At 47.9% G+C, this 13,646-nt stretch overlaps 1 protein-coding gene across 1 annotated transcript; it reads right to left on the bottom strand.

The window, feature by feature from the left end:
* cdyl (chromodomain protein, Y-like) lies at nt 1–8,940 on the bottom strand. The gene is made up of 7 exons (XM_085377340.1): nt 8,744–8,940; nt 7,656–8,367; nt 7,078–7,331; nt 6,834–7,006; nt 1,990–2,200; nt 1,763–1,906; nt 1–1,339 (listed from the first exon to the last, which is right to left on the bottom strand). Exons 1-7 carry the CDS (start codon nt 8,765–8,767, stop codon nt 1,181–1,183), a joined length of 1,677 nt encoding a protein of 558 aa, XP_085233466.1. The 5' UTR covers nt 8,768–8,940; the 3' UTR covers nt 1–1,180.
* Between the last annotated feature and the right edge of the window lie 4,706 nt (nt 8,941–13,646).

Below are 13,646 nucleotides of genomic sequence, written 5' to 3' on the forward strand. Positions count from 1 at the left end.
CATTCTGAGTTTATTCTGGCAAAGAAACACGGAGACCCTGAGACAGTCAGCCCACCGGCCAGAGGTCACCATTTACCCACAATTCATCGCTGTAGCACCTGTATGCGCCCCCTGCAGGCTAAACAGTCTAGAAGAGCGCGCTGCAACACAACATCTTGACCCCAGGGTCAAAGTCAGGGACAGAAACACTTTATTTAGGGTTAACCCTGACCCCGCATGACCCCAGGTAAACACAACCTCAGGTAAGGAGACAGTCCCACATATAGGTCCCATCAGTCTGTTAGCCTAGCTTAGCTTAGCATGAAAGCTGGCCGCAGGAAATATGTTAGCTTAGCTTTAATTAGCATACAGGCTAGAAGCAGCGAACCTGTTAGCCAAGCTGAGCCCTGAGGAAGACAGTAAGGCTTCTGCGGGTGGAGAGCCCTCAGTTTGGTCTGTCAGGCTAAATTTAAGTTTGAACTGAAACGTTTAAAATTTCCTAAAACGCCCAGTTTGTCTCCGTGCTCTCCCCATCACTGGGTAACCCCACCCGTCACAGGCTGGCTTCCACAAGGAGCCAACTGAGGCCAAATACAAGCATCACTTTGTCCTTGCCAGATTCCTGCTAACTGGAAAATAAACTATGTCTGATCATTATCATGCTCTGTAGATGCTGCTAGCTTCTGTTAGCATCTATTAGCTTTTATTAGACTACGTTAGCTCCTGTTAGGACTTTTTAGCATCCATGTGCTCCTGTTAGCTTCCATTTGCAACCTTTACCTTCTTTTAGTGCCTGCTAACATCGGTTAGCACCATAATAAACAAAACCAATCCTTCGTCATGAGCTGACAGCTGGCACGGGGGTAAGTTGGGGGTAATTATGCACAAACTATAGCCCTCACAGTCTGATTGCCATGTTTATTATCTTTCTGTCCAGTCCGATGGCATGATGTCATGAGGAGGCGGAGCTTAGAAACAGGAGGTAAACAGAGCATTTAACACGCAGTACAGTGGGAGGAGCATAGAGATCCATGACAGGATGACCGTCAGCGGAGTTGGATCCAAGCCAGCTAACCTTCTGCGGCTAGTTTACAGAGAGCAGAGGAGGCACCGTCCTCAGTCGGACATGTTGGCGTCTTTCGCAGAATCCGCCACGCTTCAGTCAGCGCTCCAAGTCCTGGTCACAGTTCCAGTTGTGGTCCTAGCAGAGCTCGGTCCTCCTCTGCAGGTACTGCAAGATGGCGTCAGTTCCCTGTGAGGAGCCCCAGACCCTCTTCAGGGCTTCACACTCGCGCTCGTTAGCTTGCTCCAGAGCACTGCGACTCGTGTTCCTCATTAGGGCCTTGGACTCCCGCAGGACCTGCAGGACAGGAAGTGACACCACGAAGGACAGAGTCTGTGACTGGAGCAAGTAGATCAATGAGTTTGTGTACTGATCTGTGATCTGAGTGTAGGTGACATCAGTCACAGAGGACAGCACCTGTGGGTGGGTGTGCACCACCACACCAGCCTGGCCCCCTTTTTAAAAAGCCCACGGCTGACCCCGCCCACCTTGAGTTTTAGGCCACCTGATGAGGGTCAGCGTCTGACGTCGGGGTGAAACGCATCACTGTGACATTTCACCGCAGACGCTTCAGTGCTGACCTTTGACCTTAGCCCCACCACATAACCTGTTTGGAGGCTTTAAATAATCAGGACCAGATCTGATCAGGAATCAATACAGTAACCTTGGAAACGTGTGTGTATGTGTGTGTGTGTGTGAGAAAGAGAGATAGGAACTGACCAGTGAGTCAACGGCGACCAGCTCTTTAATCCGCAGCATCACTTCCTGTGTGAAGGTCCCCGGCCACAGCACCTGAGATACCAGCCCTTTAAGACACGCCTCCTGAGCTGTCAGCTTCCTACCGCTGAGCAGCAGCTCGTTTGCCTGAAACACAGCACAGGAAGTGAGGAGGAGTTGCGAGGCAAACCATGCAGGACATTTAACAGTGCAGGAAGCAGCTGACTGACCGCAGCGAGCCCCATGATGCGAGGGAAGGAGAAGGAGGAGCAGGCGTCGGGCGTCTGGCCGTACGCTGTGTACGGTGTTTGGAACCACGCCTTCTCATTGGCCCACACCACATCACACAGTGGCAGAATGGCGGCGCCGAGGCCAACGGCCGGCCCGTTCACTGCCGCCACGATGGGTTTCCTGAACTGGATGAAGGTGTTGATGAAGGTCCTGAGAAAGAGGGCACAAGGGTCAGAGGTCAAAGCGCCCAGCTCACCGATGCAGCGATTATTCCATCGAGGAATCAGAACAAACAAGCACAAAAACATGGGCTTTTCACAATAAAAGGTTCCAGTTTATCAATGACTCTCTTTGCTCTGACAGTGTAGATGTTAATTACTGTTAACAGCTGACGTCAGCACTGCCGTGGGATGGCGGCACAGCAGAGCGCATCCCCGGCGTTCCAGGTAAAAGGGCTTCAAGAGGAACGAGCAGCAGGAAATACAGGTGCTGGTCATAACATTTCACCAACTCCATTGAAAAAGTGAAAGATGTTTACGTCCAGTCCACACAGACTGACATATTTCAGGTGTTTCCTTCTCTCAGCCAATGAAAACCCCAGATTCAGCATCTTATCGTGAATATTACTGAAGACCAATACAAACAAAGTGTTTTCAGGAATCGTGGCCAACTGAACAGTCTGAGCATGAGCAGCTCTCGATACATAGCTGGGCTCCTTTTGCCTGAATGACGCAGCAACGCGGCGTGGCTCGATCAGTCTGTGGCGCCGCGCAGGTGTGACGAGAGCCCAGCTTGTTATTATTATTGGTATTTGTCGTGTTTATTATTCTTATCGTACCTTCCATATTTCTGTTGTTCAGCGCTTTGTCAGCCATGTATTGTTTTTAACGTGCTATAAATGAAAATTTGGATGGAATTGGTGAAATAAATCAACTTTTTGATGATATTCTAATGACCAGCACCTGTATATAAAACACGAGCTACGAGACCAGATCTCGGCCGCAGAGGATAACGACAAGCGTGGAGAAATAGGGCGGTGCCACATGACCGAATGAAAACGTCTGTCATATTATACACTACCGTTTGTTTCATGGTGTCATAAAATCTACCGTTTACAGCGAAATGTTTTCATGGGAGCTGAGAATCCAGCATGACCAGGGAAGACGAGGCAGAACCAGGCAGCTCCAAACAGAAGGACCAGTCCACACAAACCCAGGACCTCAGTCCTAAACGGGGGGCCGCCTCTGCAGCAGGGAAACCGTTTGGTTATGAAACGCCTGACACGGACCAGAAAATTGGACTATGCACATTATGGCACAAGCCGGTGCCCACCTCAGACTCAAACACCACAAAGCTCTTCTCAGGAGGATGCAGAGTTTACGGACGAGAAGCAAAAACGAGCCGTCAGGCGCTCCAAGTAAACCTCAGACTCAAACGTCAGAGCAGGCTCCTCCCCGCAGCACGCCGTGGAATAAAGACTCAAAAATGTATCGTTTCACGCAGTCAGAACACTCGACACCCAGCTGGAAACACCGCACATGTCGAGCTACCCGGGGTTCACAGGAAAAGCACATTTAGGGACAGAGATGGTTATCGGGATGTCTTATGTCAGGAGACTGTGGTCATGTGGCACAGCCCAAGGCAGAGGCTTGCTGTGGTTAAAGAAGGACGAGAGGAGGAACCTCCGTCGACGCTGGAGTCAGTGGATCGCTTACTACCACAAAGACTGGAGCTGGACTCAACTGAGCTACAGGTGGGAAGAGCCCATCGCCACGACCACGGCAGCCTGGCAGGAACGTGGGCTTGAAACACCTGCACGTGATTATGCACCCGAGGTTTCAACGCGACAAAGGGAACATGTTGGAGCAAAGGCAGGGCGGAAAGAGAGGATTTCAAACCCTGCTTGCAAAGATGAGGTTTTGGTGAGGTTTGAGGGAATGGTGCTCCATGACTCAACCAGCGACGCTCAAACGCTCGGAGACTTGATTGGAGCGTAGCCGGCGGTTGCCAGGGCGCACAGACAGAAAAACAAGCCTTTCGGGGAAAGCCTGAGTTTTAAACGCTAACAGCAGGAATGTCGGCTGGACACAAACAGAGTTTAGCAGCTGACCGAGCAGTAAGGCAGTAAAACAGAGTTGAGCACCAACACTGCTAGAACAATGGCCACTGGCTGGACGCCATTAGAGGGCCCTTCCTATTGGAGGGTGAGAGAGCCCCTGAAGGCCCCACAGCTGGAGGTCAGCACATGTCTTTTTCTTGATCATTTAAAGAGTTCATGTTTTATACAGCTGTAATGTTTACATGTGTATACTGGGTCTACTACTGGCACGATACCAGTCCTTCCTTTTAATGTTAATGGTCTGTCAAACCCGATGAAGTAAAATGAGGAAAGAAAAGCAGCTCAACTACAGGGAACATGACAAACGCATCTTCATCCTGTTATAACTCTGTTATAACAATCCTTCAATTAAGCAAACATCGATGGATGGATTACAGGCGTCCAACTCCTCGAGGGTTATGTATTATTGTAGGGTCTGCCTTACAATATAAAGCACCTTGAGGCGACTGTTGTTGTGATTTGGTGCTGTGTAAATAAAGTTGAATTGAACTGAGGGCCGGTGTCCTGCAGGTTTTAGTCCTTGATCCAACACAGCTGATTTAAATGACCTCCTCAGCATGTCCTAAAGTTGTCCAGAGGCCTGGTAACGAACTCATCGTGTGGTTCAGGTGAGTTGGCCCAGGGTGAGATCTAAATGTGCAGCACAGCGGCCCTCGAGGCCTGGAGTTCCCCACCCCTGCTTTAGAAGATATAAATCTAAGTATTTACAAGTCTGAGGCAGAGCCTTCAGTTTACAGGCCCCTCTTCTGTGAAACCAGCTCCTAGTTTGCAAACAATTGGAGAAAAAACATAAAATGAAAACAACAGTCGAGGATATTAGTTTTAAAAAAAACCTGAATAACAGGAAATACTGAAAAATCGATTTTTTGTGAAGCAAAGCGGTTATAAAGGAGGCTCTCAGTCAAACCATTGGCCCAACATTTAAGACAAAGTATTAATATTCAGGGGAATACTGATTAGCCTGCTATACTGATGGCATTCTGATTTATTTGGGACTACCAGCTAACTCAGTGCCTGTACTGATGCAGGCGTTTGGCTATTCTGGTCAATTACAAAATGAATATAAGACAGGTACTCGATTACACCAGGAGAGAAGATGAAATAGTTACAGAACTATTCGAGTGCCATTATTCACCAGTACAGAGGATACAGTAACACACAAACAATCCATCAGAATGAATCTACCACCCAAGTTATTATATTTATTCCAAACCCGGCGGCAGGAGTGAGTGGGAAACAATCCCACGACTAGGGATGGGTATCGTTTAGGTTTTATCTGATACCGGTGCCAAACCGGTACTTTTGAAACGGTGCCGGTGCTTAAAGAATGGAGAACACAAACTTTGTCCAAAAACCTCTCACGTTCAGCTGTTTTTTTGTAAAAAGATAACAATGTTAGCCTTTTCTGCAGCTATGGGGCATATATGGTATCACTCTTGGCTGGAAGCTTAAACAATGGAAAAAACAAACTTTGTCCAAAAACCTCTCATGTTTAACTGTTTTCCACTTTTTCTTTGGTCATTTTAGCCTTTTTGGCCAGGGTGAAGGGAGTATCTGCCATCAAACAAGAAGACAGCCGCATGTAGCTATGATGATGTTTGCTAGTTCACCTTACATGCATTAATGTAATAACGTGGTTAGCCTACTCAACGTAAATTACACACGAACAACATTAAGCTACTCACGCAGAGAAGAACGGCTGCTGCTGCATCATCATCCTCATCATTCCTGCTACACTGGCAGGGCTAGGGGCCAGGACTCTCCTCTTCGGGTTTGTGGGGGATGTTGCTAACTCCGGGTCTGATAACAGGCACCACACCCGCAGTAGATGCACTCGGTGCGAGGTCTCGCAGCAAGCTATCAAATACGGCGCATTTCTCGGCTTTTAACAAAACGCTATGCGTCGCCAGGTGTTTCATCGGATTCTTGGTGTTACCTCCTTTGACAGTATCACAGTATCAGCTTAAAGCACTTGTTGCTGCTGAGTTTGCATCTTTTGCTGTGAAGTACAGCCAGACTTTTGACCGCTTCGCCTTGGGCCTTTTTATCTGTAGCTCTGCATAAAAGAACGTACGTACCTGGCCCCGCCTACTATCCTCGGAAACGTAAAATGATTGGCTGGAATCTAAAGTGTGTCACATCTCAGGAAAATAAAGCACCGAAATGTGCGCTGCTTTTCGGTCTGGTCACTACCATTTATGTCAGAACCAGTGCCATCATGGCACCGGATACCGGTACCCATCCCTACCCATGACTGGGACAGAGTGTTGTCCAAATATATCCGGCAGGCTGAGGGAAGAGGAGGGTGGGGCCACAGTTAAGGCCTAAAGAGCTGCAGCTTTACGTGAGACCATGAAGGAAGGCAGCCTACTGCGTTTCTGTAAAAACATCTGTATTTACACACGAGGCTGTTGTCAGAGGAAACCTGCAGACGGATCATTTCTGCCTCGCACACAAACACTCGGCTCTGTAATCGATATAACCAGGAGGACTGGACAACAACACGGGCGCGAGCTATGACATCATTCAGCCCACTGAATGATGTCATAGCTTTTACCCTCAAGCTGCTCGCAGATACGTTTCTACTGCAGGTCTGGTTTTGGCCACGTTTCCATGCCGACGACAGAGCGCTACAGAGTTTAAACGAAGCAAACGTTGGCGTACGTTTGCGTTACTGTATAACGGCTGCAGCCTTAGACGCCGCTCAGCGTTGCCGCGTGTTACCTGATGGTTTCGGCCATTTTGATGCTCTCCTTCTTCCTGTCGTCCGTCAGGCGTCTGATGAAGTACAGGAAGTCCAGTCCGCAGCAAAAAACGCTGCCAACGGCGCCGAGCAGCACCAGCTTACTGTCGTCCGACGCCGCTGTTGCCATAGCGCTCTGGATCTCCTTCATCACCTGACAGGGACGAGACAGAGGTGAATTTCTGGGCATGTGGGGGCAGTCTGACCGCAGGGGCGGGGCCTCACCTCCGGGTTGAGCGTGTTGTTGTCAGAGCTTTTGGTGGACAGCAAGATGTGGGTGAAGCCATCTTGTTTCTTCACCACGATGTCACGGTAACGGTACGCACTCTCCGTCTGACGCACGCTGAAGCGAAGCCGTTTATCGAACGCTGAGCGCTCCTCCAGGCGCCGCTTCCCTGTCACCGTGGTCGCCCCGGCAACAGCACTCTGCAGACCCGACATCCCACCAACGGCGACGCCCTCAATCAGTGGCGAATTTCCTAGAGAGAATGCAGAACATCAGAACGCCCACTTCCTGTCCACAGACAAAACAGCAGGTCATGGGACAACGACCAATCACCAGGAAGGAGGCGGAGTTTACTGTAAAATGAATATGGTTCTCATATATCACTATCAGGCTGAGGCTGTAAGGAGCTCTCCTACTGGCTGTTAGAAACACAGCTGCTCTCACCTGAGCGTGACGCCGCCTCGTAACCGATCAATCAGTCTAAGGATCGATCTGGTGGTCCGGCTGACTGATTACACCATTTGGTAATGGCTGATTGATCGGTAGCATGCTTCCCCCCCCCCTGGGCGGGACTCACCTCTGCCACTGAGCGAGCGCATGGCAGCTGGCGTGATGGGGGCTCGAGGCGGTGGGTTCTGACTGCGGGGTCGGGTCCCCATGCGCGCTCGCTCCTCTCCAGGCCCCAGCTGGATCCCTGACGGCGGTTTCTCCAGCAGAGCGACCTCTGGTGGGACCAGCTGAGCCTCGCCTGCCTCCAGGCTGTGTGCCGCCTCGCTGGGCGACTCCTCGGCGTCTGGGCGGCCATTCATTGGGCTCTTTGGGACCAGGATCTTGATGCCTGTTTTTGACAAGTCCACGCTACGGCGGGCGGGGCCGGCCGGAGACGCTGACATCAGCCCAAAGCTGTCAGCCGGCAGCGGCTGCTGTAGGGGGCGGGGCGGGTTGGCAGGGAGCAACTGAGTTGGGCTCGGAGTAGATCTCGCCTGGTTACGGTCGCCCGAACCGCTTCGGATGTCCGCATCGACGTCGCCGCGAGAGGCATGTGGCTTGCAGGGCGCTTTGTGGACGGGGCCCCAGTGAAGGTTAGGCGTGCTGCGTGTGGAGCGCAGCAAGGCGCCGTCTCTGTGGCGCTCGGCGTGCTGGCGGTTGAACTGGTGGACATACGCCATGCACGTGGACAGGTGACTCTCGGGCTCCCAGGTGTCGCCCTCAGCGCCGTACCCTCGCCACCTGACCAGGTACTCGACCCGACCTTTCCTGTTCCTGCGCCGGTCCACAATCCGCTCCACCTGGAGGACACAGAGGGCGGAGCCCACAATAAGCATCACGCCACTACTTTGGTGACGTCACATTGTGACGTATTACAGGTATTGTTCACTAATCAGATCAAAACTTCCTCCGCCGGAGGGCACGGACCACTTCAAGTGTGAGCTCCCAGCAGGCTCGCGAGGACAGTTACAGGGAGAGACCGGAAGGCTAACAGACAGCTACCATTGCGCTAACTGTGCTCACGTGCGGCCCCTCTAGCGACTAGCTGTAGTTTTTCTCTGGACTTCTCTCCAACCGTCTGCCTCGGACTCGATCAGTCGATAACTGCCTAATTTGTTCGACTTTCCTAACTTCATAAACTCCGCCGCTTAGCATGTTAGCATTAGCTCACATTACCTCGTAGAGCTCCTCGGTCGCCATGGAGATGTCCGCGTGCACGGGCAGCTTCAAGAAGCTATTTCAGGGGCGCAGCAACATGAGGGACGGTGTGTGTGTATGTGTGAGTGTCGATCCGCGCGGAGCTGCAGGTGTGTGTGCTCCTGTTGGCTCAGGTAACTATACCCCGGTGTTAGCTGTTAGCACGGTGGCGTCTCACAAGCTTCCGCTCTGACTCTGACCATGACCTTCAAAATAAAAGCCCCACCACGACAGGAAGTGACGTATTGCAGTTTTATGCACTGATGTGTAATTTTCTTTTTATTTGTTTCTAATTTAAATAATTAAAAATGGAAACATGTTTATTTCTGCTATAAAATTTAACCAGCTGGGGCCTCTGCTGACCCTAGAGGAAGTGCAGTATTTGGTACTTCCTGTGTGTGTTTCACGTTTTTTTTTCCACTCTGGGATTCCAAAGGTCAGTTTTCCTTAGTTTTGCAGCCATAGTCAGAGCTGTTTTCAGTTGTCCATACACTAGGGGAAGAAGCTTCAATGCTTCCTTTATGACCTCCTTTAGCAGAGGAGACACTGGACCATCTTTATGAAAAGGGAGGAGAAAATGGCGTCCCATAATTCGTTGTCCATCCGACCATTCATGAAAACATAATCGCAGTAGCCAAAGCGGAGCAGATCATGTAAATGTCCATTCTAAGTGTTTTTTCTTTTCATTCAGAACCTGTATATATATTTATTTACAGCTTTTATCAGCAGCAGTGAAACTCACAGCTGAACCCTGAGCGTCACATGAAGAACACAGAACGCTGTATGAGCGCAACATTATGATCTATACGAACTGATCAAAGTGTGCTTGTATGATCAGTGATCGTTAGTAATGTCCAGTGTTGGGAAGGTTACTTTAAAATGTATTCCACTACAGATTACAGATTACATGCGCCGCTGCTCTACTCCCTCTACACTTCAGACTGTGTGGCCACCCACGGCTCCAACACCATTGTGAAGTTTGCTGACGACACAGTGGTGTTGGGTGCCATCTCCAACAACGATGAGGCGGCCTACATGGATGAAGTGAAGAATCTGGCATCGTGGTGCCAGGACAACCACCTCCAGCTGAACGTCAGCAAGACCAAGGAGCTGGTGGTGGACTTCAGAAGGGGTCAGCACAGAGACTACAAGCCCATCATCATCAATGGAGCTCCAGTGGAGAGAGTGCAGTCCTTCAAGTATCTTGGTGTCCACATCTCCTCAGACCTGACATGGGCTGCCCACATTCAGGTCCAGACCAAAAAGGCTAGGCAGCGCCTCTATCACCTACGACAACTGAGGAAGTTCAGGGTCTCTCCAAAGATCCTCAGGATTTTCTATACAGGCGCTGTGGAGAGCATCCTCACACAGAACATGACATCGTGGTTTGGGAACAGCTGTGTGAAGGACCAAAAAGCTCTCCAGAGAGTGATCCGTACAGCAGAACGCTGCTGCAGGATTGCTCTCCCCCCGCTTCAGGACACCTACACCAGGAGATGCCGGACTAGAGCAGATACTGAAGGACCCGTCCCATCCTGGCAACAAACTGTTCCAACTTCTGCAATCTGGTAGAAGGTTCCGCATCTTCCGGGCAAGGACAGAGAGACTCAAGAGGAGCTTCTATCCCCAAGCCATCCGTGCCCTAAACACACACACCCGCCCTCTCACATCATCTATAACTGACTGAGACAGGACTCTTCCAGACACTAAACCCAGGCACAATGTACATTTCAATTCCTTTCATTTTAAATATGTTTATATTGTCTATCCTGTAAAATAGTCAGATATCTATTCATATTAATGTACAGAATTCACCTGCTTGCTGCTACTACTGCACATTCACCCAGTGTATATACTATATGTATGTATATATATATATAATGTTCTTCCTCTACACCCCCCCCCCCAATTTTTTGCACATGTCGAGGAGCGTGTCAGGCTACATTTCACTGTGTGTTATACTTGTATAACTATGCATGTGACAAATAAAGAACCTTGAACCTTGAACCAAAATTTATTTTGTAACGTATTCTGTTACGTTACTCAATGAGAGTAACTATTCTGAATACTTTGGATTACTTCATATATTATCAAGCTTTTTACAACTACATGAATGAACTATTGCTGTGTGATTTATTACTATTACTGAAGGTTACTCTCCACACCAACACCAACTACATGTTTAAACCTTAATATAAATGAGTAACAGTAGGTGGACATTAGGTAAAGCTGCACTTTTTGCAGCGATCTCGTATAGAAAACTATTCCGCGCGTATATAAATCAGGTCCGCGGCGCCGAACCGTAGTAAAGGGACCTCTGGCTGATACGTCGGGTTCGTGTCGGGCTCGTAGCCAAACACTAGCTTTACTTTGTTGTCTGGGTCACTTTGCTAGCGAGAGACAGAGAGAGGTGATGAAAGGCTGCTCCAACAGAACTTATTGTTTCAGAGGAAACACGAACACAGTGTACAGTCGAGTCTTAACAGCTTACTTACAGCTGGACTACACTGCCCACGAGGCTACATTCTTTTTATGTGTATTTTATGTGGAGTGAATAAATAAAAGTATATTTACAGTGGCCCCTAGAGACAAAGCACATACAAACTAAAACGCAACGGAAGTGCTCCAGGATGCCAGGGGCCGTGTTGAGCTTTTGTTACCTAGAGGCAAGCCAGGAAGTACCAGCAATCGGATTGGGTGTGTGGTAGTAACAGGTAAATGAAGTTTTGTTTTTAATTATTTGAATATGAAATATATATATATATATATATATATATATAAATAAATGTTTGTGTATTAATACAAAAACAATAGACATATGAATTCGATTGTGTAATTTGAGTGATCTAGTAGCTCTGTTTTGGAAGTTAACACTAGAAATGTGTTTTGGAGTTTGTACGTGCTTCGTCTGTAGGGGCCCCCATAAATATTTATATATAAACATACATAAAGAAAACCATGTTTTTTTACATTACTAATTCCTTTTGTGCATAATTTTATATTGTTGCTGATAATTAATTAATTAATTAAAGCAACAAAACAACCTGAAGAGCCGGTTCTCTAAAAAGAGCCGGAAATCCCATCACTAGTGTCCGCTACGTTGAAACGCTCGGGCCGCTCTGCCCGCCACAGTTTCAAACTGGTCATGTGACTGCATGGCCACATCTGATTGGTAAAAAAGTTACCAGAAATGTCACTGGCCGCATGTGTTAAACTAATTATTTTTTTAAAAAAGTAACGAGTTGAATTTTGCAAATGTAGCAGAGTAAAAGTACCGTTTCTTCTTCATAAATGTACTCAAGTAAAAGTAAAAAGTATCGTGCACAAAAGGTACTTTAAAAGTACATTTTTTTCAAAAACTTACTCAAGTAAATGTAACGGAGTAAATGTAACTCGTTACTACCCACCTCTGCATACAGGGGGCGTCCTGATATAACATGGCAGCCTCATGTTTCCTTCATGTTTTTACCTGCAGCACCGAGGATCTAACACCTGGGCCCTGTTTCAGGAAGCCGGTTTGGAAAACTCAGAGTGAAAAACGATACTCACGGTTGAGTAACCCCGAACTGTCCAACTCGGAATATTCCGTTTCAGAAAGGCTGATAACAATTAGTTCAGTCAACGCGGAGTTGCTTTAACCCCAAGTGAAGCGCGCGGACGAGGATACATAAAGCCCTGATAAGCGGAGCACAGATTAAGCGAGTCACCATGGAGACGGAGGGAAAGAAGGCGCGGTCAATGTATTTCACAGCGCTTGAGGCCGAAATTCTGATGGCAGCATATGCCGATAACATGCAAATTCCGCGGAAAAAAGTAACACAGCCACAGCTGCAAAAGAAAGGGAGCATGCATGGCAAAACATAGCCGACAGAGTCAATGCGTGAGTGTTAATTTAAACATTGATCGAGGGATTTCCACCCATTTAACACGTTATTTTATCATATGTTATTTTATTTGTTATTTTATACATTTTATTTTGTGATGTGATGTGAGCGCAGGTGCAACCCAACAGGCCCCAAACGTGCCTGGCAGCAAGTAAAAATGAAATATAAAAATATAGTCCAAACAGGTAAGGTGTAATTGTATTATGAGCCATAGTGCTTGGTCTGTTTGTCCGATGTAAATCAATTGCAGTTAGAGGCTACATTAATTTTCTTTCTGTAAGCACTTATTGAAATTATCTGAGCACATTACAAGTACATATTTGCTTACTCTGTATGCTCAAATGTGGCCCGTTATAGCCAACAGAAAAAAGCGGAGGCCCGAAAAACAGGTGGGGGTCCTCCACCACCACCACTCACAGAGGCTGAGCAGTTGGCCCTCAGCCAAAACAGTGGGCGCCCTGTGGCCGAAGGCATCTCTGCGGGGACATCCTCTGAGGCAATAACCCCGCAAGACACAAGTGCCTACATAAGGGGTAAATTCAAAATAATACATGATGTGCATACATCCTTTCTTCACAGTCACCTTTGCAGTGCGACACATTCATTTGATAAACTCTTTACCATAATGGATTATTTTGTAGTGAAGTTATTTTCCTACTGATTTTGCCTTCCCTCAGCCTTGGTTGTCTTTGAGAGCATAATGACAATGAAGTGTAAGGTGCTTGGTATGTTTGTTAATTGCCATTTGGTCCCTTGTAAGTTATAAGTGACCTGTATAAACCTCATATTCTATCAGTTGATGGTGATGGTGTACTGCATCTGGTGCAGCCTCCTGTTGAGCCAGACCAACATGCAGTTGTGAGTAATACTCCACAGATTATGAGTTTACAGTAGAACAGCAATGTTGTCTATTTCTTTACTACAGGAAAATAATGAAGAAACATTGACAGCTGTTACAGAGGAGGAAGCAACAGAGACACTTTATGAGGTTTACATCT

This window comes from Diplotaxodon limnothrissa, linkage group LG18 (assembly GCF_057381915.1).
Source record: "Diplotaxodon limnothrissa isolate DT_005_m linkage group LG18, D_limnothrissa_male_GT1.1, whole genome shotgun sequence".
NCBI lineage: Eukaryota > Metazoa > Chordata > Actinopteri > Cichliformes > Cichlidae > Diplotaxodon > Diplotaxodon limnothrissa.